This window comes from Artibeus jamaicensis, unplaced genomic scaffold (assembly GCF_021234435.1).
Source record: "Artibeus jamaicensis isolate MK-2021 breed Jamaican fruit bat unplaced genomic scaffold, CSHL_Jam_final contig_548, whole genome shotgun sequence".
Lineage (NCBI taxonomy): Eukaryota > Metazoa > Chordata > Mammalia > Chiroptera > Phyllostomidae > Artibeus > Artibeus jamaicensis.
In genome coordinates this window covers 6,774,373-6,796,414 of record NW_026521883.1, presented here as the reverse complement: position 1 = coordinate 6,796,414, position 22,042 = coordinate 6,774,373, and the positions used below count along the sequence as shown (strand labels likewise).

The 22,042-nt window shown below is 41.9% G+C and overlaps 1 protein-coding gene across 5 annotated transcripts in view; it reads left to right on the top strand.

Moving 5' to 3' along the window:
- Positions 1–22,042, top strand: part of MAP2K5 (mitogen-activated protein kinase kinase 5) — a 256,131-nt gene continuing 234,089 nt past the window's right edge. For 3 of the 5 annotated variants that reach the window (XM_053670162.1, XM_037155695.2, XM_037155694.2), the window contains exons 1-2: positions 2–744; positions 7,300–7,348. In XM_053670162.1, the coding sequence (XP_053526137.1) occupies positions 610–744; positions 7,300–7,348 (184 nt within the window). In that variant the 5' untranslated portion in view covers positions 2–609. Of the gene's footprint in view, positions 745–7,299; positions 7,349–22,042 lie in introns of all 5 variants that reach the window. The other 2 variants (XM_037155697.2, XM_037155692.2) reach the window with 2 other exon arrangements.

Sequence of the window (22,042 nt, the reverse complement as noted above, 5' to 3'; positions counted from 1 at the left end):
CTGCTGTGGGTGGGACGCACAGCCTCGGGGGGCGGCCGGGGCGGAACCCGCGTGCGCTGTGCCCTGTGGCTCAGCTTGGGGCAGTGGACTCTCCCGACCCTCCCGCCGCCGAGGGCCTCCCACGCTCGGCATTCTCGTAGTCTGGCGGCCCCGCGGCTTCTTCCTAACCGCCTTGGACTGAGTCCCCCTCAGATTGGGACCCCCCTGTCGCCCTCTGAGGAGGAGTAGACACTTGCCTCTGTATTTCCCTAAAACAGGGGTTTTTCTCTGCCGATTCCTCACCCACACTGACGGTGGAGAGTTAGGTGGAGAGTTACACCGTCCCGTTTTGCCTTCTTTTCCCGACTCTAGAACCTCTGACCTCCGATAGTTACTACTGGTCCCTGCCTCTAGCCCTGTCCCCGCTCACAAGGGAGACATCCCACAACCCCATACAGCCTGGGCCTGGGCTTGGGTCGGCGCCTGCGGGCCCCTTTTTGATCACTTCACCTCTCTGATACCCCTCACCCTCTGTCCTTTTACCCTCCCGCTTATCGCCCCTTGGAGTCTCCGCCTAACCAGGGGCCATGGATACCCCCTACCCCGCGATGTGAGCCCCTTTAACCTGTAATGCTGTGGCTGGCCTTTGGCCCCTTCCATGCCATGGAGAACCAGGTGCTGGTGATTCGCATCAAGATTCCAAATAGGGGCGCGGTGGACTGGACAGTGAACTCCGGGCCGCAGTTACTCTTCAGGGATGTGCTGGTGAGTGTTAATTTCAGAGTCCAAATCCCAGTGAGCGGGGCGCAGGGATTTGTGGAGTAGTCAGCATCTTACTCTGGTGGCCTGAGCTAGGGGCAGTGGCCTGGCCACTCCTGGCTTCCTAGGGGGTCAGTCTTATTGCTTCAGCCACATGCATTGATTGGTTGTATGGGCTGAAATCTGGCAAATGTGCAGGGTCCTGGGGAAGTAGATATGATCAGATCGAGCCCCTGCCCTCAAGTAGCTCACAGCCTGGACTGGGACGTAGGCACAGAAATAACCAACTGGGATACAAAAAGCAGAGTCTAGAAGAGAGTTTTTCTCCAAGTGTGTTCTCGGAATGTCCCTGGCCAGATTCCAGCCATATCTTTCCATCGAGTTCCCTGAACTTGGTGACCAGCAGGAATGGGAAACAAGGCAGCCATACCCTATCATGTTTCATCAAACGTAAGGTGGTGTTGGTGTAAAGATATTCTTATATACTACTAAGAATAAATTCTGCTCATTAGACCGTGACCTGCCACACATTGTACAAAAACAGTCTGATTTCAGAGATATTAAAAAGGGGGAAATGTGCATTTTTGAATCAGTGATGCATCCTTGCTTTCATAATAAATACTCAGGATGTGATTGAAATAAAATCATGGAATGTGAGAGCATGGTGTAACCTGCTTGGAGGTGGCTTGTTCCCTCTTATCTTTTTTTTTTTTGCAGATAGTTACTGAGGAGCAGTGAGAGAAAATGACTTTCCCAAAGCTCTATTACTTGTGAGTCGGGGAGTTAGTTACCAGAGCTCAGATTTCCTCCCTTTTACTTAATATTTGTTTCCACATACTGCAGTGCCCTTCTCATCTTTTAACATTCATTTGAGGCAGTCTATTGTTCCTATTTTATTGAATAACTGAGGTATCAGAGGCAGAGCTGAGATACCGAGAAGCATATTGTAAGAACCAGATCTGTAGTGGACTTTACCTGCTAGATAAGACAGGGCTGGGTAGAGTTTCTTGACGCTGCAGGAAGGTCTGTGATGTGATTTTTGGCTGTCCAAGGTTACCCAATCAACTTTTGATTCCTGTACCTTTGTTTTGAGTTCTGGATGTTATGGATCACCCGGTTTGTAGGTGTCTGGGCCAGGCATGCAGGGGCTAGGGTAAACCAGCAGCCTCCACTCTTGGACACCAGATTTCATTCTCTTTGCACACAGAGTTCTCCACACACTCACAGGCACATAGGTTTTCCCTCATGATAAGGTCCAGGCTTCTTAATATGGTCCTCTGGGCCCATCTTGATTGGCTTATGCTTGCCCGGCACCAGTTTCGTATCTCATCACAGCTGGAGCATTTTTGAGCTCCAGGCATGTAGAGTTAACCTTGAGCTCTCCCAGATGCCCACTGGCCCCTCTTCACCTGGCCAAATCCTACCTGTCCATAGCCTAGCTTCACTTCCTTCATGTTAGTCTTGGGTACTTGCCCTTCCTCTGTGTTCCCACAACTGTGTTCTGGCAAAGCACATAGGTTATCTCGTAATTTTGTCTGTCTCCTCCACCAATGGTAGATTGCGGAGGAGATGGCCATCTCTGGTTCTCCTCTGTTTCTGGTATTTCATAGGACACTGAAATATTTGTTAATGAGGGAGCTTCAAAGAGGATGCATGCAATTATGGTTTTGTGGGTGGCACACTAGGTTTTGAATTTTTTTAAAATGGGTTGAAGGCAGAGGTGTCAAACTCATTTTCACCTGGCGCCACATCAGCCTCATGGTTGCTTTCAAAGGCCTGAATGTAACTTTAGGACTGGATAAATGTAACGACTCCTTAACAAGGGGCAAGGAGCTCAGCACTGCTGCCAGGTAGAAACAAGGTGCCGGGCCGGATAAAACAAGGTGGAGGGTCGGATTCAGTCCACGGGCCTTGCGTTTGCCACCTGTGGTTTAAGGGATTTCCAACTTTTTGGTGTCTCTGGCCCACACTGGAAGAAGAGTTGTCTTGGGCCATACATTAAATACACAAACACTAACGAAAACTGATGAGCAAACAAAAGGTTTTCAGTACATTTACAGTTTTGTGTTGGACCACATTCATAGCCATCCTGGGCTGCGGGTTGTTCACCCTTGGAAGGCAAGCAGCTCCACCTTTCTGAGACTCAGTTTCCTTACTTGTAAAATACGGATAATGATACCTGTCTCAAAGACTTGTGAGGATCACGTGAGATTGTTTCTATGATGAGAGAAACATGAGATTTTTTTTCACTTATTTGAAGTACCAGAAGTTACTAAGTAGAATGGTACCATGTTTAAAAACAAATTCTGGAGCCAGACTTTTCGAGTCTAAATTGCTAGTAGCCCTATCAGACTTATTTGGGCAAGTGTTTTCTGTGTCGCAGTTTCTTCATCTGTTATTTAAAAGAAAGGGGACTGGGAGTGTAAAGATAGCGCCTACCTCACAATTCTGAGGCTTGCTGGATTTGATACCCGTGACGGCACCTAGAACAACCTGGAACAGAGTGAGTGCTCAGTAGTGGTTGGGTTAGGACTTAAGGGGTAGGGTCTGGGTCTTCTACCTCCCAAGCATCTCTCCACTGTACTTTGACCCAAGGCTGACTGGCCTACAAGTGAACTTTGCACAAATGGTCCCACCACCGAGAGCACAGAGAGCCATGTGTCCCACACACGCTTGCTCAGCGTGGCAGGTTCTGTCGGGAAGGCCTGCTGAAGGGCTTGTGGCAGTGGGTGCTGCCCCGTCTCCTTTTGCTCCTTCAGGTTCTTTGAGCTCAAAGCCCAGATGCTGGAGGGCTCCTGTGATCTGTTCTTTAGGTTCATCTCATCTCTGCCTGAAGAAATTGGCAAAATACCACCATCAACAGCTCTGGCTTGGAACTTTACAAATTAAAGCCAAATGAATCCTGAAAGCATCCCCTTCCTCTAAACAAAACCCACTTCACCCCAGTTTTCAAATGAGGAAGCACCCTGGAGCGGGAAAAGGCAGCCGTCACACAGCTAGATTTTGTCAGAACCAGACACAGAAGCCAGAAAAAAAATGTCCTTGAGTCAGCCGTAACAGATTATTCGGAACAGGAGTCAGTAGTTGGGGGCTCCGTCACAGCTGCATTAATAACTGGGAGAGTCAGGGCAACTCATCTGGCCACTTTGGACCTGTGCCCTTTGAGTTAATTGGTGACTGGCTGCAATGTGAAGTAGACCTAGCTGGTGCTCAAGGGCAGAAATGTTTGGGTTATCTGTTTTCCAGTTTTGTGTGCTTCTCTTCCTCCCTGGAGACAGAGTCCACCGTTCTGGGAGAGCCCTGCGGGAGTTCTGAACCTCCTGAAGCAGGGAGTGGTAGGAGAGCATGTTACCCCTTCCCGCTTGCTGCTCGAATCCTGCCTCCCTAGTCCCAGCTCAGATTGCCCACGTCTGTGTGAAATTCCCGTTTACACTGAGTCTGGTTTGCCTTCCTCCTGAATTGGCAAGTACTGCTTGCTACTTATATATATTTGTTTGACTGTTATTATACTGCAAGTACTCTGAATTGTTAATGTTCTAGGTTTGTCTTTATCTCTGTGACCAGATTGTAGTTTTGTAATCTTCCTAAGTCTTGTTTTTCTTTCGCCAGAACACTTTGTGCTCCTGGTGCATTGTAGATGTTTACTTATACTTTTGGCCTGTCAGATTTTTGACTGATTTATTGGAAGGAAGGAGAAGGAAAGGATGAAGAAATGATCACTGTCAAGATATTTAAACAAGTTTGCATTATGCTGAGTGAAATAGGCCAGGTGCTGAAAGACAAATACCATATGATCTCACCTTTAACAGGAAGCTAAACAACAAAACAAACAAGCAAGCAGAAAAAAAAAAAAAAAAACAAAGACACTGAAATAGAGAACAAGGGGATAGTGACCAGAGGGGAGAAGGAAAGGAAGTTAAGGGGGAAAATGGGGAGGGATTTGGAGGAATAAATAGGAAGGACACAGGGACGAGAACTAAGGGAAGTGGAAATGGGAGGGAGGTGGGGAGCAAGGGGTGGGGGAGGCTGGGATGGGAAAAATAGACAAAAAACTGTACTTGAAAAATAACTAAATAAAATTAATTAAAAAAAGGAAAAAGAAAAAAAAGCTATTTAAATAAGTTTGCTTTGAAACCTCTTAGGGTAGGTAAATATTATGTTGAAAAGGAGACTGGGTTGCTTCGAATTAAATCACTTAAAATAAACTGGAAAATATAAATAGAATTGTTAAAGTGCCCTGCTTAGAGATGGCCAGTAGATACTAATTTTCAGACTTTTTAGGTTTGGTCATTACGCTCCCCCCCTTCAGTTTCTCTAACAAAACAAGATGATTCTCGCAAGCAGGTTCGCTTTTTCTTTCTCCTTTTCCCCACATTAAATGTAAAGCACATGTGGCTCCTTGTTTGTGTTGATGGGCGAAGGATGCCATTGCTGCCCAGCAGGGTTTTCACCTGGTTAGTAGAGATTTGCTGTTCAGTGGCGCCTGCTGTTTATACACAAGACACGTCCTGAATGAGTTTGCTACTATGTGGAGTTCATGTCTCAGGACTGGTCGTCTGAGTGACAACTCCTGGAGCCCCACCCCCAAGCTCCTAGAGGTGACCAGTGGTAACCTAGACTTAGAGGGTTGGGAGTAGAGTCCTCTGTTCTTTTGTTTTTCACCCATACTGGCTACAAAAGGTCCTCAACACATACTGTGGAAGGCTGAAGCAAGTGAATGAGTGGCCACCCTCCACTGGTTGTCGGGTGCTGAAATGTAAGGGTTCCTTTTGAGGTCAGCTTTGCATTGTTCCAGTCATCAGTGACTGGACAGTCTTCTAAGCACTTTACAGATACTGACTCATTTAGTCCTACTAGGTTGGTTCCGTTGTGATCTTATTTTACACAGAAGGAAACTGAGGCTTTGTCACTCAGCAAGTGAGTGGCAGAGCCATCGTCCGACTATAATGGTCTGGCTCCAGTCACACTCTCAGGCTTTACCCTGATGGTCTGTATGGTTTATTGCATACTCGCTCCACAGTTACCATTTACCTGTCAATAAATACTTCCCACCTACAAGTGCGTAGAAAGACTTAAAAATTTTTTTCATGTATTGATTGTTTTTTAGAGAGAGAGAGAAACATTGATTTGTTGTTCCACTTCTTTGTGCACTCATTGGTAGATTTTTGTATGTGCCCTGACCAGGGATTGAACCCACAATCTTGGAGGACACTCTAACCCACAACCTGGATGACATGCTAACCATTCGAATACCCAGCCAGGGCTAGAAAGAATTAATTTTTTTTAACATAAAATTTTTAAACAAATAATTCCTCTAAAAGTTGATGTTTCACTTGCTAAGAGAAGTCAGAGGGAAAAATCATCTCCTTTGGCCCTAAGAGTGAGGGCTGCTGAAGGTCGTTCCCTTGGATTGATTTTATGTACAGATTATTTTGGGGAGGGAAAAAGCACCATAGAGGCAAGACTATTATGCAGATTGACACTGCAGTACAACCTTCTAAAGAACTGCTTTTAGAAGGAAGTCACAGCCGCCACTCTGCTAAGTGCCCCTTGGAGGGCTTGTGGGCTCCCTGCTGAGAAATAGTTCCTGCTCAGCTTGTCAGCCAGCTGCCTGGTGCCCGTCCTGGCACAGCCCAGGAGGGACGTTGTGGCAGAGCTACTGGAGAGCCATGTGGTTTGCAGGCCGTCTGGGTTGGGTGGTCGTAATGGAGGGTCACTTTTCCCAGACCTGACTAGTTCTCAGAGGTGTTGGTGCCTCTTTTACGCTGTCTCTGTGGACTAGTTTTCAAGTATTTTCAACTTCATAGGTTCATTGAAACATCGATATTAGATTATATAGTTTTAAAAAGTTATTGTAGGCTACACTACCTTAATTTTAGTGTCATTAAATATATATTTTTCAGTTGCTTAAGAGTAAAGGTTGATAAAAATTGTTTGTATTAAACGTAGCTTTATAGGTTTATGTCATCATGGAAACTTGTGTTTTGAGCTTTTCCCACTGTGAATGCAAGTATGGATGTTGCTAGTTACATATCAGGGATTACATTTGTTGACTGTCTACAATGTGTTAGGCTATCTTATGTTAATTATATTTTTAATTTAATTTTTACATTACTTCTGTAAGTATTACTGGACCCGAATTGGGGGATAATCAAATTAAAGCTCAGAGAGGTTAAGTAATTTGTTCCCAATCACACAGCTAAGTGAGTGCAGAGCTGAGATTCAAACCCAGGCCAGACTGACTCCCAAACCCCCGTACTCCTTCTACTGCAGTATAGTCGACAGCCTCCTATAGAAGAAACCAAATTAGAAAAGATCTTGTAAAGATCCCTCCCCACCCCCACCCCTTACCCCCAGCTCCTCCCTCTGCTCCCTAAATAGAGATTTAAGCCCTGGATTTACATCGATAGGCTAAGTGTGATTGTGAGCTAATGTTTTGATAGTTTATGCCCACATCATGTCAAAAATCTTTTCCAGGTTCTCATATTTCCTCTAGGATTTGCCACATGTTGGCAATAAAGAAGATGGCTAATTGTGTTTCTTTATTCTTTCTTTGTTTAGGATGTGATAGGCCAGGTTCTGCCTGAAGCAACAACCACAGCATTTGAATGTGAGTCTGGCTTGTATACTTTCTCGATTGTTTCCCTTCTGCAGTAATTTTTCAAAGGGTTTATGGGCTGCATTACTTTAGAAACTGTCAAAAACAGATTATTTATGATCATCATATGGTACATTTAAATATTTATAAATTAATGCAAGTTTAATGATGATACTCAACTGAGTAATATTTTCTTATTTAATCATATCTTGGGTGTGCATATTTCTATAATATAGCTTTAATTACCAACATGACCTTTATCTGCTCTTGCTCTTCACTGTAATAATATTGTGGGGTAAAATGAAACCTGTAAACTACCTGTAGGCCAGTGATTATTGATTAGGAGGTTTTAATCCATTGCTGCTTTGTAACAGCAAAGTGCAGCTTTTAAGGGAACATTGAATGGAGCAGCTCTGTTTCAGTGGGTTTGGCAAGGCTGCTAGATGGTGTTAGCAACACTCCGTCTCCTGAGTCTCTTCTCCCACCACCCTCCACACCAAACCAGCTGGCCTAGGGACACGGGCAGGGGCAGGGGACTAGAAAACTGGTTTTGACGTGAGCCAGGTCATTGTAGGAAAGGTCAGAGTCTGAGTAATGTTGGATGAGTAGTCAGCAGCTCTGGCGTTGAGAAGGATGATGGATTGTAACTGTAGTTCCAATTTTTTTTTTAAGATGAGGGCCACTTTCCATATGGAAAAATATAGTTTCTCCATACAATAGTGTACTTTTTGTTCTTATGTTTTAAGCAAATGACAAGGAGTACATTGTCCTCTGCTTTATTTATGTTCTTTTTGGAGGACAGTTTGGCAGTAGTTACCAAAATATAAAATGTGTAAAACCTTTGACTCAGCAGATCCACTTTTAGGAAGCCATCCAACAGAAAGACCTGGACATATGTTGAATGCTCTTTAAACAAAGTGTTCATTGTGGAATGTATGTATGTATGTACCTATGTATATATTGAAATCCTCACCCGAGGATACATCTGTTGATTTGAGGGGGTGGGGAGAGGAACATCGATGTGACAGAGAAACATCGATTGGTTGCCTCCCATACGCACCCCGACCAAGGATGGAGCCCGCAGCCTTTTGGTGTTGCTGCAGTTAATGGAGCCACATGGCCAGGGCTGGAATTATTTTTAAGAGCAAAAAATAAAAGGTAAGCTAAATGCCTAAAATAATAGATTAATAAATTATTTATCCATAATTTGAATCATCAAGCAGTGGCTATAAAGAATGAGTTAAGATTTTTTACATTGACATGGAAAGATTTATGATATTATTGAATAAACAAATAATACATGCGATATGATCCCATTTTGTGAAAAAACTAATCCCTCCTCCTCCCAACCTCATGAATATTCCGGGAGACAAGGATTTGGAGTTGCCCACTACAGTGCTTCCAGTGGTTTCCCCCAGAAAGGTGACTTGGGGGCTGCAGTGGGGGGAGGGTTGGCTGAATGAGCCTACTTTCTACTTTATATATTTCTCTATTGTTTGAATATTTTTCAGTAATTACAACATGTTTTTAAAGGCTACTTGAATAGAACTCTTAAAATAATTACTATTTTATTAGCCACACTGGACTCTCCAGACTATTGAAAAATAGCACATATATCTGAAGTACATGTTAGTATGGCAAGCACTTTAGACCCCTTACAGTCACTCTGTGGGGGCGCCAGGGATTTCGTGGACAGTATGGTAGTTAACATTTGGAGCACTTACTGTTGCCGGATGCTGTGCTAAGAGCATTCCATGGGTTATCTCATTTCATTTAACCTCCACGAGATCCCCATGAAGTATTAATACTTTGGCAGACTGTTGTTGGCTCTGTTTTAGTTGAGGAAAGGACATCTCTAAGCAGCCTGCTCAAAGTCTTACAGCTAGTAAATGCTAAAGCAGAATTTCTGGAGTAGACTCCAGAGCATGAACATATATATATGTGTATTTTTCAACCACTACTAAGACTTGTTTTCAGAGTTGTCATAATTTTTGAAATCATGTGTTCTGATTGTTCTTAAGTGTGGTAGAAAAGAAGCTTTGCATCTTCTACTTTTTGCTTTCTGGGTCCCCCAAAGTGGCTCAACATACCTGTGCCCCACACAGGCTTCAAGAGTTAGGTTCGTACTAGTAACCCTGATACCCAAACTATCATTTACTGATGGCCTCTCTGTGCCAGTCAGTGGACTGGGGGATTTACTGAGATTGTTGTTCATCTTCACTACAACTCTGTGAGGTAGGGAAACTGTACTCAGGAGGAAATGGAAGCGTGGAGACATGCAGTGATAGCCGAAGCCGATGGGCTGGGGAGTGTGGAGCCCCGATTAGACACAGTTCTTTGTGAGCATCAGACCTGTGCTCTTTGTGACAATGCACGTTGCAAGCCTGGGAGGTCTGTCCAGTGTGTTTTATGTGGTTTATGAGTTTTATGGCTTATGAGTATGATGGAACAACTCTTGAAAAAGTAAACTTGGATCAAAGAAGTATTTATGGTATTATAATTAATATTGAAAAGTATACCTAGCTCTGGCAGGAAAAAACCCACCTAATTTTCTAGGTTTAAGTTCTTAGACATCTTTCTGTCTCCAACACAGCAGCAGCTCTGTACCCATCTGGATCTGGACCAGTGTTAGGTGAAAAAAAAAAACAACAAAAAACAAAACCAAAAATGCACACAGACAGAATAAGAGATGTTTGTGCTTAGATTATTGAGTGCTTTCCGTGATAGACTTAAAATCCTAAACTGGCTTTTTTCATGATTGTTCTTAGTGACCTTATTTTCTGAAACAGAAATCTGAACTCGTAAGTGGAATCTGTGTAGAACAGTTGGAAAGATGTAGTTTGTAAGCTAATTTATGATATTTTTGAGCTGTTTCAGTGGTTTATAGGTATGATAGAACAACTCTTGAATACATAAAACTTTAATCAAAGACATATTTGTGGTAGTACATTTATTAATGCAAAATATACCTGGCACCAATTGGTCTCTTATACAAAAGAGGTGGTACTGTCTTTAGTTATATGAATGCAGGAACAGGAGAAAGGGCAGGCCCTGTCAGGTTGACCTGTTGTACATAATGACCTGTTGTACATAATGTTGATCTGTTGTACATAATGTAGAGAAAAGGATTCAAGGAAGTGGAAAAGGGGAAAGTTAGGTAATCGTACAGATTCTTCAGCTCTGAGAAATGCCACCTCTTCGGTGAAATCTCTGGTCCTCCAGACATGGTTCATTTCTTGGTGCGCCTTTATGGGAGCAGGTTGCCCTTTGGTCCTGCCTTCCGGTTGGTTGTATGTCTTTCTGTTTTCTCACTAGATTTTCAATGACTTGGTGACAGGAACCATGTTTTATTTCACTCTTGCTCTCTTCTTAGTACTTGCTTAGTGCCTCATAGAAACCCCCTTGTTGAATAAAATGGAATGTTTTATGACTGTGTTCAAATGGAATTATAAAATGCATGCGACCTAAAGCCAAGTGATTTGCTTTTTTGGATTCTGTGTGCTGTTGCCCAAGCACGAGATATAATTGGTTGGTGCTGGACAACTGCCCCAAATTCAAATTCCCACAGGCGACTGGGCTCCATGTCCCGAGAGGACTGAGGGTCTGCAGTGGCTGTGTTCTTTCTGACTTCTGCCTCTGGGGCTGGCGTTTCTGAGGGGCGCTGGGCTGGTTGAGGGCAGGGAGGCCCATTTGTGCTGAATTTACCTCTTAGACTGCAGGCCCTGAATCTCTTTTTCTTCTTACTCCTTCCTGTTTTTTTTCTTCCTTATGAGAACACAAATGAAAGTAGTTTTCAACAGCTAAGTGTTTGACTTTTTTTAATTAAGAAGATAGAGATGATCTTTAAAAACATTGAAGTAGCACAGAGCAGAGGGAAATGTAAAAGCCCTCATTTCCCCCGAGTCACTAGTTAACAGTTTCTTCCGTATCCCTGCAGAAGTTTTCTCTGTATGTGGCGTATACTAGACTGGACTGGTTCCTCCTGCCCACACTTCACGGTGCACGTTGGGCCACTTGCCAGCATTGGCGTGCACAACCTCGTTCTTTTGGGGTGACTGCATGATACTTAATTTTTTCTATGGCTTAATTTATCTCACCTATTGATGGGCCAGTTTTCAGTTTGTTACTGGTAATTTAGTGTGAGAACAAAATGCTGCAGCCAGCAGCATTGTTTTGTATCTTTTCCACATTGTGGGAATATACTTGTGGGGTAAATTCCTGGGAGCTGTAACTACTGAGACAAAGAGTACCCATATTTTACATATTACCGTATTTTGCCATGTATAATACACAGTTTTTTTTTGCCCAAATTTTTTAGGGAAAAATAAGGATGTGCATTATACATGTGTATAATGATTACATACCGTGGGTATAATAATCCCATGTATTATGTGTACAAAAACATGGGTGCACATTATACATGGCAAAATATGGTAATAGCTGTTACCATGTTGCTGTCAGAAAGGAGGAACCAGTTCACCCTCCCAGCAGAAATGTTCAAGAACGGCCATTTCTCTCTACCCTGACCAACTCGGTCGGTATTAGCAGACTTTTTAGTCACTGTCAGTACAATAGGTGAAAAGCATTAATTATTGTTTTATTTTGCATTCCTTCGATTATAAATGAGGCTGAGTATTTTTTCAGTTGTAGTTTAATTTCAGTTGTATTTAATTTCTGTGAACTGTTTGTTACCTTTGCCAATTTTTTTATTAGGGTATTTGTCTTTTTCTGATTTAAAAGCATTCCAATATTAAGAGAATTGGCCCTTTCTCTTATATGTTATAGATACTTTTGTGTAGTTTATTTCTTTTCATTGAGCTGGTTTTGGTCTTTTTTTTTTCTTTTTCTTTTTTTCCATGGAGAAGTTGAGCATTTTTACATGGTTAGGTTTATCATACTTCCCTTTGTGACTTCTAGATTTATGTCAAGCCTAGAAATGTCTTCCACATTCCAGGACACTGAAAAACATCCATTTTTTCCTACTTTAATGGGGTTAAGCATACACACACATATGTTCATGTGTGTATTAGCATTATTTTTTAAAACTGTGCATTTCTGTTACAAAGGGGTTTTTGGTACTATATTCAGTTTATTTTGGTAAAAGTTGTCAGATGGAGATAAAACTTTTGTTTTTCAAGCAGATAGTTGACCCCTTATCGGTTATTGGAAAAAATCATCTTTTTCCAGATGTAAGATTACTTCTGAGACAAAGCTACATTCTGTAGTCATAAACAAGCTTGTGTATTTACACGGGTGGGCCCTGCATGTGTTGTGGGGGCTTGACATTTACACAGGCCTGAAGCCCCCTGCCGACTTTCAGTTTTATTAGCAGATGAATGAGCACACCGATACATGAAGTGATGAAAATCAACTGTGCCTACTAACAAGCGTTCTGAACGTATCTGTATATGCATTCCTCTCCTCGAATTTTCTCTTGACAAGCTACTGCTGTAAAAATGGCTGTTGAGCTGGTTGTTGGAGAGTAAAATCTTACTGGTTACTTGAAAGCCTGTATAGACAAATGCTGACTTCTACCTAGAAGTGCCTCATAGACTTTCCTGTGGCACTCTGACCACATATTTTGGTCATACTTGTCAGTATGAAGATATTAGCTCAGAAAAATGGTTATAAAATAAATCTTTACTTATGTCTTTCTCCAACCATGACCCCCCCCCCTTTTTTTTTAAATCCTCATCTTCGGATATGTAGCCATTGATTTTAGAGAGAGAGAAGGGAGGGAAGGAGGTGGGAAGAGAGAGTGCATGAGACATATTTATGTGAGAGAGAAGCATCAGTCAGCTGCCCCCTGCATGCTCCCTGACCACTGGGGATCAAACCCAGAACCTTTGGTGTGCGGGATGATGTTCTAGCCACCTAGTCAGGGCACGACCGTTTTTATACTCATTTCTTATTGAATACGATACTTTTCAGTTGTTTTATAAATTTCTGGAAGATTATTTTGGGTGGAAATTTTAAAACCAGTACATCATATCTCACTTTAAATTTGACATAATATGACCATTTAAAGCAAAATTGCAATTATATGAGTTATATATGGATTATACAAATTCTTAAGAGTATAGAAAACAATTATAGCTGATTACTGGAAAGATACTTCTAGGAGATACTCCTCATGTTCAAATAGCAAAGGCAATCTCATTAGGAATAGTCGGGCCATGGCTGGGTGGCTCCATTGGTTGGAGCATCATCCTGAACACCAAAAAGTTTGCAGGTTCAATCCCTAGTCAGGGAACATACATAGGTTGTGGGTTCAATCCCTGGTCCAGACACATACTACAGGCAGCTCTTTGATGTTTCTCACATCAATGTTTCTCTCTTTTTCCCTTCCTCCCTCACTAAAATCAGTAAACATGTCTTCAGTTGAGGATTTAAAGGAACAAGTGAATGGCAGGGTGGGAACCCCTTTTTGCTTTGGAGAAAAGTTGAAGTTGTAAAATATATGGAAATCATAAAATATTTGGAAAATGAAGTTTATTTTCTTAAAGTATAGTAAATGTAAAAGACAAGTGGTTGCTTCTTTGTAAAACTAGGTAGGTTAATGAAAAGTTGTGATTCACAATGGACCTGAATCTAAAAATTATTTAACAGGTAAGAGTTACTCGTGCTTTCTAGAATTCATGATGATTTGAAGAGAGCTTTAATTTATTGGAATTTTGGTTCCTAATATCGTTGATACAAAAACCCCAAAGCCTTTTCAGTCTTACGAGAGTAGTTGTTTATGAGTAGTCTTGTTATTTTGTATGCGAATTAAGAAGTTCAGTTCCTCTACTCAAGCACCAGGCTGGTTGTTTCCTGAAGGCAGTAGAAAATGCTGCTCATTTTTGAATCCCTGGAAAGCTTTAACGTGGTACATGGCTGATAGTACTCACTCAGTGTGTATTTCTGGAATGCATGGGTGTTTGAAGGCATGAAGTAATAGGGCAAGCTTTTCAAATCTCATCCACCAGCAAACTCTGTGAGCTCTGTCTCCAATGTCACGGCCGCTCAGACTCTCAGCTTGGTTTAGGCCGCCATCGTATCTCACCTGGACTAGATCATTCACTGATTTCCCACCTGGTCTCCCTGTTTCTGCTTTTGCCTCCATACAGCATCCAAAGTGATCCTTTTAGAAATTAAGTGAGATCATAATCCTCAAAATGCTCTGGTGATTTCCATCTTACTCAGGAGTAAGAGCCAAGTCCTTAAAATGCCCTATAGGGCCCTGCGTTTTCCCATCACCCCCCAACTCTGTTCCACCATTATGTCTTGGAGCTCATCTATTTCTCTCCCTGCTTTCATTGTGTTCCATTTACTCTGGCTTTCCTTCAGTCTCTCAGACATGCCAGATAGCCTTCTGCCGCAGGGCCTTTGCACGGGAACACTGTCTCCCAGAATCTGTACAGCCCTCATTCCCTTCAGTCTCTCAACTACAGGGAAAGCTCCATGGGATCAGGTTTTCTTTTTTCTACTGCTGCTGTCCCCAGTGCTCAGAAAATTGCCTGCTACATAGTAGACACATTTATTGAAGAGAAGAAGGGAGCAAAGAACTGAAGAAGGAATCAGGAAGTGGGAGGCATGAAGCTAAATTAAAGCTCATGGATATGAAGATTCGGCCACAGAAACTGACCTCTAGTCCTTTTCAGATCTTAGATTCCACAACCAAGAAGGGCTCTAAACTTGGCATCTTTTCTTCCTTTCTTTCTTTTTTAAAATTTTATTTATTGATTTTTAGAGAAAAGAGGAGGGAGGGAGAAAGTAGAAAGAAACATCTATCGGTTGCCTCTTGCACGCCCCCAACCAGGAACCTGGCTTGCATCCCAGGCATGTGCCCCGATTGGGAATTGAACCAGAGACCTTTCAGTTCACAGGCCAGCACTCAATCCACTGAGCCACACCAGCCAGGGCTTGACAACTTCTCTGGTAATTTCTCCTATTGATGTCTTTCTTACCTCTACAATTATGTTTTCATGTCTTTCCTCTTGCCTTGGAAAAATGTCTTTGCTGTAGTTCTAATTTACTCTCACCTGGCACTGAAGGAATGACAAATGACATATAATATATTGCCTTAACTTTCTGTTGCTCTTTGTAGAAGTTAGATTGTTTCTCTCCAAAGCCAGCTTGAGTCCTGTCACTGCAGTGGGTGAGACCTTCAGAGTCTGCTGTTTCCTGGGTAGGCACCCAGCTTGCCATTCTGACCGCCCTTACCTGAGGCTGCCTCTTCTCCTCTATTGGGTCTTTATGTTCCTTCTCTTGGCTTCTCGTTTGGATTGCATGTTGCCTCAAATAAAATTGCTAACAACATATGGCCTGTTATGATTCTCTTTCCCCAAACTCTGCCATTTTGTATATTTGTGACACGCTGCAGATTTTGTGAAGATTGCTTCATAATATTTGTTTACCATCTGCTGCACTCTATTTGGTATCTTGCTAGGATTTTTTCCTCCATTTTAAGTGACATTAACAAAATCCAGCCAGTACATAGACTTTCTGGTTCTACTTTTGCTTCCCTAATGTGCTGGAAAATCATATTACTATGCTCCAGGCAACTAGAGGAGCCTGGAATTCTCATTGTGAATCAGTGTGTCAGATCTATTGCACCCTCCCCCCCTTGGTCATATCTGTAATGCTTTTTTGGTCAGATGGCAAAGAACCTCCATGTATAAGACAAAGAGTTCAAATTATTTTTTTTTACTTCTCTCTTAGTACCACTACTTCCTGTTGTTCTTCACTAATATATTTATACTTTTGAAACTCTGCTCCATTTTAGTGTTTATGATTTATAGTTCCAGTCAGTGTACTTTTCATAGCTAATCCAGTGTGATAGGCAAATAGCCAGAGTCTCTGCTAGATGGGCTCTGTATGTCCAACTTCTTATTGAAATGAATATTTTAAGTTATCATCATACTCAATTGCTCGGTAACAGTTTCTACTTTTTTACCCTTTATTAACTTATAATACCTGTCAGTTCATTGTCTTTATTTTTAAAAAATTTCCTAGCTTTATTGAGATGTAATTGACGTATAACACTGTGAAAGTTTAAGGTGTACAATGTGCTGATTTGGTACAGTTATGTACTGCAAGGTGATTGCCCCCATTCCATCACTTCCATTCCACCACATAATCACCATATCTTTGTTGTGGTGAGAACATTTAAGATTTACTCTCGGAGCAGCATTCAAGTGTTTATACATTGTTAATAGCTGTGCTCACCATGCCACACATTAGATCCCTAGACCTTGTTATACTTAAAAGTGGGAGTTTCTATCCTTTGACCATTTCCCCAACCCACCTCTTTACTCTTTGTTTCTCTAAGTTTGAGTTTTTTAGATTTCACATGTCAGTGATACCATGCAATATTTGTCTTTCTCCAACTGACTTATTTCACTTAGCATAATGCCCCCAAGTTTCATACAGGTGTCATAAATGGTAAAATATCTTTATTTTTCATGACTGAATATTCTGGTGTGTGTGTGTAGCATCTTTTTATCTATTTATCCATTGATGGACATTTAGGTTGTTTCCATATCTTAGCTATTATAAATAATGCCGCATTGAACATGAGAGTACAGATATCTCTACAAGATCCTGATTTCATTTCCTTTGGATATATGAGGTCTGTCCTGAAAAAGTCCAGCCATTGTTAATATAATGGGAATAGTTTGCGCAACATCAGTATGACCTGGCAGCCAAGGAGAGTGGATTGGAATGCTCATGTGTAAACAATGGCAACCTCACTGTACTAGTCAGTGGGGGTGGCAGATGCTGTTCAGTGAGCATGTGTACTCTGTGGCTGTCACATTCAAAATGACTGAGCAAGTAGAGCAAAGAATCTGCATCAGTTTTTGCATTAAGCTTGAACTTTCCTCTGTGGAAACTATTTGGATGATTCAGAAGGCTGTACCTATGGGAAGTAGTGATTGGCAGCTTCATCATGAAAACACATCTGCTCAGCGTCATGTCTTACCTAGAGTTTTTTGGTGAAACATCAAATCACCCAGGTGACTTGGCCCCACTATAGCTCAGATTTGGTGCCCCGTGACTTCCAGCTTTTCTAAAAACTAAAATTATCTTTGAAAGGGAAGAGATTTTAGACCATCGATGAGATTCAGGAAAATATGGTGGGGCAACTGATGGCTATTGGGAGAACTGTGTGAGGTCCCAAGGTGCCTACTTGGAAGAGGACTGAGACATCATTATCCTATGTCCAATGTTCCTTGTATCTTCTTCAAGAAATTTCTCTATTTTTTCATATTACATGTCTGGATACCTTCTAGACAGACCTTGTATACCCAGAAATAGGATTGCTGGATCTGCTGATAATTGTATTTTTAATTTTTCGAAGAACCTCCATAATGCTTTTCTGTTTTTTTAAAGGTTTTATTTATTTATTTTTAATGTTGTTTTTTTTTTTTTTTTAGATTTATTTATTTATTTATTTATCTTTAGAGGGGAAGGGAGGGAGAGAGGGAGAGAAATATCAATGTATGGTTGCCTCTTGTGTGTCCCCTGCTGGGAACTGGCCTGCAACCTAGGCATGTGCCCTGACTGGGAATCGAACCGTGGTTGCTTGATTCCCAGGCCCGCACTCAATCCACTGAGCTACACCAGCCAGGGCTATTTATTTATTTTTAAAGAGAGGGGAAGTGGGGGAGAAAGAGGAGAGAAACATTAATGTGTGGTTGCCTCTCCAGCGCCCTCTACTAGGGACCTGGCTTGCAACCCAGGCATGTGCTCTGACTGGGAATCGAACTGGCAACCCTTTGGTTCTCAGGCTGGCACTCAATCCACTGAGCCATACCAGCCAGGGCCATAATATGTTTCACAGTGGCTGCATCATTTTTTATTCCCACCAATAGTTCATAAGGGTTCTCTAAATCTTTACCAATACTTGTTGTTATCTCTTGGCTTTTTAATAGTAGTCATTCTAACAGATATGAGCTGATAATCTCATTGTGGTTTTGATTTGCATTTCCCTGATGATTAGTGATGTCGAGCATGTTTTCATGTACCTGTTGTACATCTTCTTTGGTGATTGTCTTTAGAGATAAGTGTCTGAGGTCTGTTTGGAAAAAGTGCAGCCATTGTTAATATAACAAGAATGGTTTGTGCAACATCAGTGTAACCTGGCAGCCAAGGAGAGTGGACTGGAATGCTCATGCATGAATAATGATGACTTCACTGTACTAGTTACTGTACTAGTCAGTGGTAGAGGCTGCTGAGTGAGCATGTGTACTGTGTGGCCATCACATTCAAAATGACTTAGCAAATAGAACAATAAATCTGCATCAGATTTTTGTTAACCTTGAATATTCCTCCGTGGAAACTATTCAGATGATTCAGAAGGCTTTTGGGGAGGATGCAGTGAGTGCAGCACAAACAAAAGTGCGGCACAAATGCTTCAAAGATGGTCAAGAATCAGTGGAAAGTGATCCACGTTCTGGAAGACCTGCAATAAGCACAGCACCTGAGAATGTGGAACGTGTACGGGCTGCAGTCAACAAAGATTGGAGACTAACAATGCAGGAACCAGAAGCTGATCTGGGGACTTCAAATGCTACCGTGTCCGAGATTTTGACATAGGATCTTGACACAAAACGTGGCATGGCAAAATTCATTCCATGGCTTCTGCTACCAGAGCAGAAGGAACATTGTGCTATAATTGCTAATGACTTGATTCAAACTGCTACCAATGAACCAGGCTTCCCCAAGAAGGTCATAACTTTGAAAAGGGCTGAGGCATCATTGCCCCATGTACATGGATTTCTTTTATTTTGTATCTTCTTCAATAATTGTTTCCATTTTTCATATTGTATGGCTGGATACTTTCTGGACAGACCTTGTATTCTTACTTTATTTTTTATGTTTTAAAAGATTTTATTTGTTTTATTTTTAGAGTGAAAGGAAGTGAGGGAGAAAGAGAGGGATAGAAACATCAGTCCCCAGGCCCACAACCCAGGCATGTTTCCTGGCCGGGAATCAAACCAGTGACCTTTCAGTTTGTGGGACAGCACCCAACCAGCTGAGCCACACTGATCAGGGCGCTGTTCTACTTTACACATCATAACTAATGGTTTGTTTTGGGGCTGCCCTCAGGGGTTAGATTGCCTGGATTTCACATTTTGGCTGGAATCATCAGTCTTTTCATAAATGTGGCTACTTTTCCAACTTAGCCTCCTCTTTGACAGGAACAAGGAGTTTTCATTAAAACTAATAACCACAATTATTAAAGTAAATCAGACAGTCTCTCAAAGGGAATTTGTAAAGAAAATCAGTATGTGCATAAAATGGGGTCTTTTATTAACCCTTGAGAACCGTTTCTCACTGCGTTACCTGCGAGCCCGACTTGATCCTCGGGCTTTAACAGAATGCCTCTTTGGACTTCTCAGAGCCCTTTCTCTCGCGGTCAGACCCCTTACGGGGTGGCACTCAGCACTTTACCACTCAGCTGGCTTTTGGTCTCAGTCTTCTGTCCAGTTAAAGCAAAATACCCCTGTAGTGTTTCGTAGCTGCTTTTTACGGAACCGCTAGATAAGAAATTATTCTGGTGGCTGACTTCCCTCAGTTTTGTGCTGAAATAATCAGTAAGAGATTTCATAGAATTGTAGAATTCCAGACTCTCTTGTTGTAAGGAGCCTTAGAGATTCAAGTCTGGTTTTGAGAGCTTAGAGAGCTCTTCATTGTTGTTCCTGATGTGGAGAGGCCTCCATTTGAATGGTTCTTCTGGAGTCCATATCCTCTCTTTACAAAATATAAAAAGAATTTCCCGTTTTACCGAACTCCAAGCACTTCCACACTCCACGTGAGCAGCGTTGTTAGAGGTCTTGTTCATGTTAAAATTTGAGGATGAGCAGCCCCTCTGTAACCTCCGTCTCTGTGGCCGGCTCTGGTGGAGGAAGGAGGTGCACAAAAGCTGCTTTGTTCAGGTTGGAAGTGCTCCCAAGTTCAGGACTTGATCAAGAACAAATCAGTTTAGCCCACATCTAAACGGGGAATTTGAGTTGGCTTTAAAACAAAACTGTAAAGTGCTCTCATGTCTGATAACATGCAACATTATAGTCCTTTATACTATGTCTGGTTTTCCCCTTTGTTTCTTGAATTTGTAAGAAAAAATTTTGACTTAACCTTGAAAATACTAGTTTCTAGAACCTATGTAGAAACAAAACAAGAATGGCAGTTTTTCTCCAGTTTGGCTTTATAGCTTCTGTAACTTAAATAAAAAAAGAAAAGAGCCCTGGCTGATGCGGCTCACTTGGTAGGAGCATTGTTCCATGGACCAAAAGGTTGTGAACTTGAACCTGGTCAGGGCACATACCCAGGTTGTGGGTTCAATCCCTGGTTGGGGCGCGTATAAGAAGGCAGCTGATCAGTGTTTCCCTCTCACCTTGATGTTTCTCTGCCTCTCTTCCTCTCTCCCTTTTACTTTCTCTAAAAACAGTGAAAAAACTGTCTTTAGGTAAGGATAAAAAGAGAAAACAAGGAAGAAGGGAAATGATAGATTCCTATATATCCTTTGTATGTGCAGCATTCCTGGGAATGTGCTGCCCTTGTTACTGAACATGACCGTCGTGTGCCTTGTATACTGAAAGTAGGCAGCTCTTGGTAGCATGATGGCAACAGTGACTTTAGGTAGTTTCTACCTGTGTAGATATTTACTGCAACTTGATGATACTGATTTACATTCTGTTGGGGAACTCTCTGCAGGTGAACCAAAATCCAGGAATAAATGCTTTGGAGAGAAAACCCCATCAAGGGCTGTAGGCTTGATCACTGAGCTGGGCTGGCTCAAGTGCTGGTTTCTGTCATGATGTCAGATTGCTATTGGCTACTGAAGAGAAAAAGGAAGTAGCATTTTGCTCTGAAATAGGCTAATTGGGAACAACACAAGCTCCCTCCAGGATTCCCAGAGCCTGGTCAGTGAACAGTGGAATATCTTCAGAACTGCTGCTGGACAAGAGGGAGGGCGGGTGGGTGAAGAGCCTTGTGCTGAACTGAACTGGTGCTGTATTTTCAGTAAGAATCCCCAGAGTGTGTGATGTAAGCTCATTCTCTTTATGAAGAGGGATTCGACTGTTTCTCCAGGCCTGGGATCAGTTTCTCTGCATCTGATCAAATCAGCACTTAGATACCCAAGAGCGACCACATTAAATAAATAGCATGTCTGATTTAATAAGTGCGCCAGAGCTGAGACATCCAGGTGAAAGAGAGCTGCCCCATCCAAGTTTTCTCCGGGAGGCTGTCACTTCTTCCAGCAGTGCTGCTGCTGTTCTAAATGTTTTTGGCATTTTTCTTTCAGCTTTACAGGTAGAGTCTACCATATAAGCTGTTCTCCTGTTGACAGATCTTTATCATTAGAAAGATGAAGTAGCTAGCTAAATATTTAGAAATAGCCAAAAGTCATTCTGAGTTCTGCTTGACAGATTAGTGTAGGTGAGTGATCGGGAAGATAATTTTATTTAGGATTAAAAATGAGATATGATGTTTTCACATGGTCTGTCTTGTAGTTCTTAAAGCAGGTTATGAACAGGATATTTCAAAACTATTTCGAATAAGAGAAGTATAGTTGAAATAAGTACATTGTTTCTGGATGTGGCTGCTTTGATTATATACTTTAGTCAAATTTATACATTCTGGTCATATATTTTGTAGTCTTATCCTCTAATTTCAAGACTGTTTCAAAATACCATGAATCACCATGTGAGAGTTCCT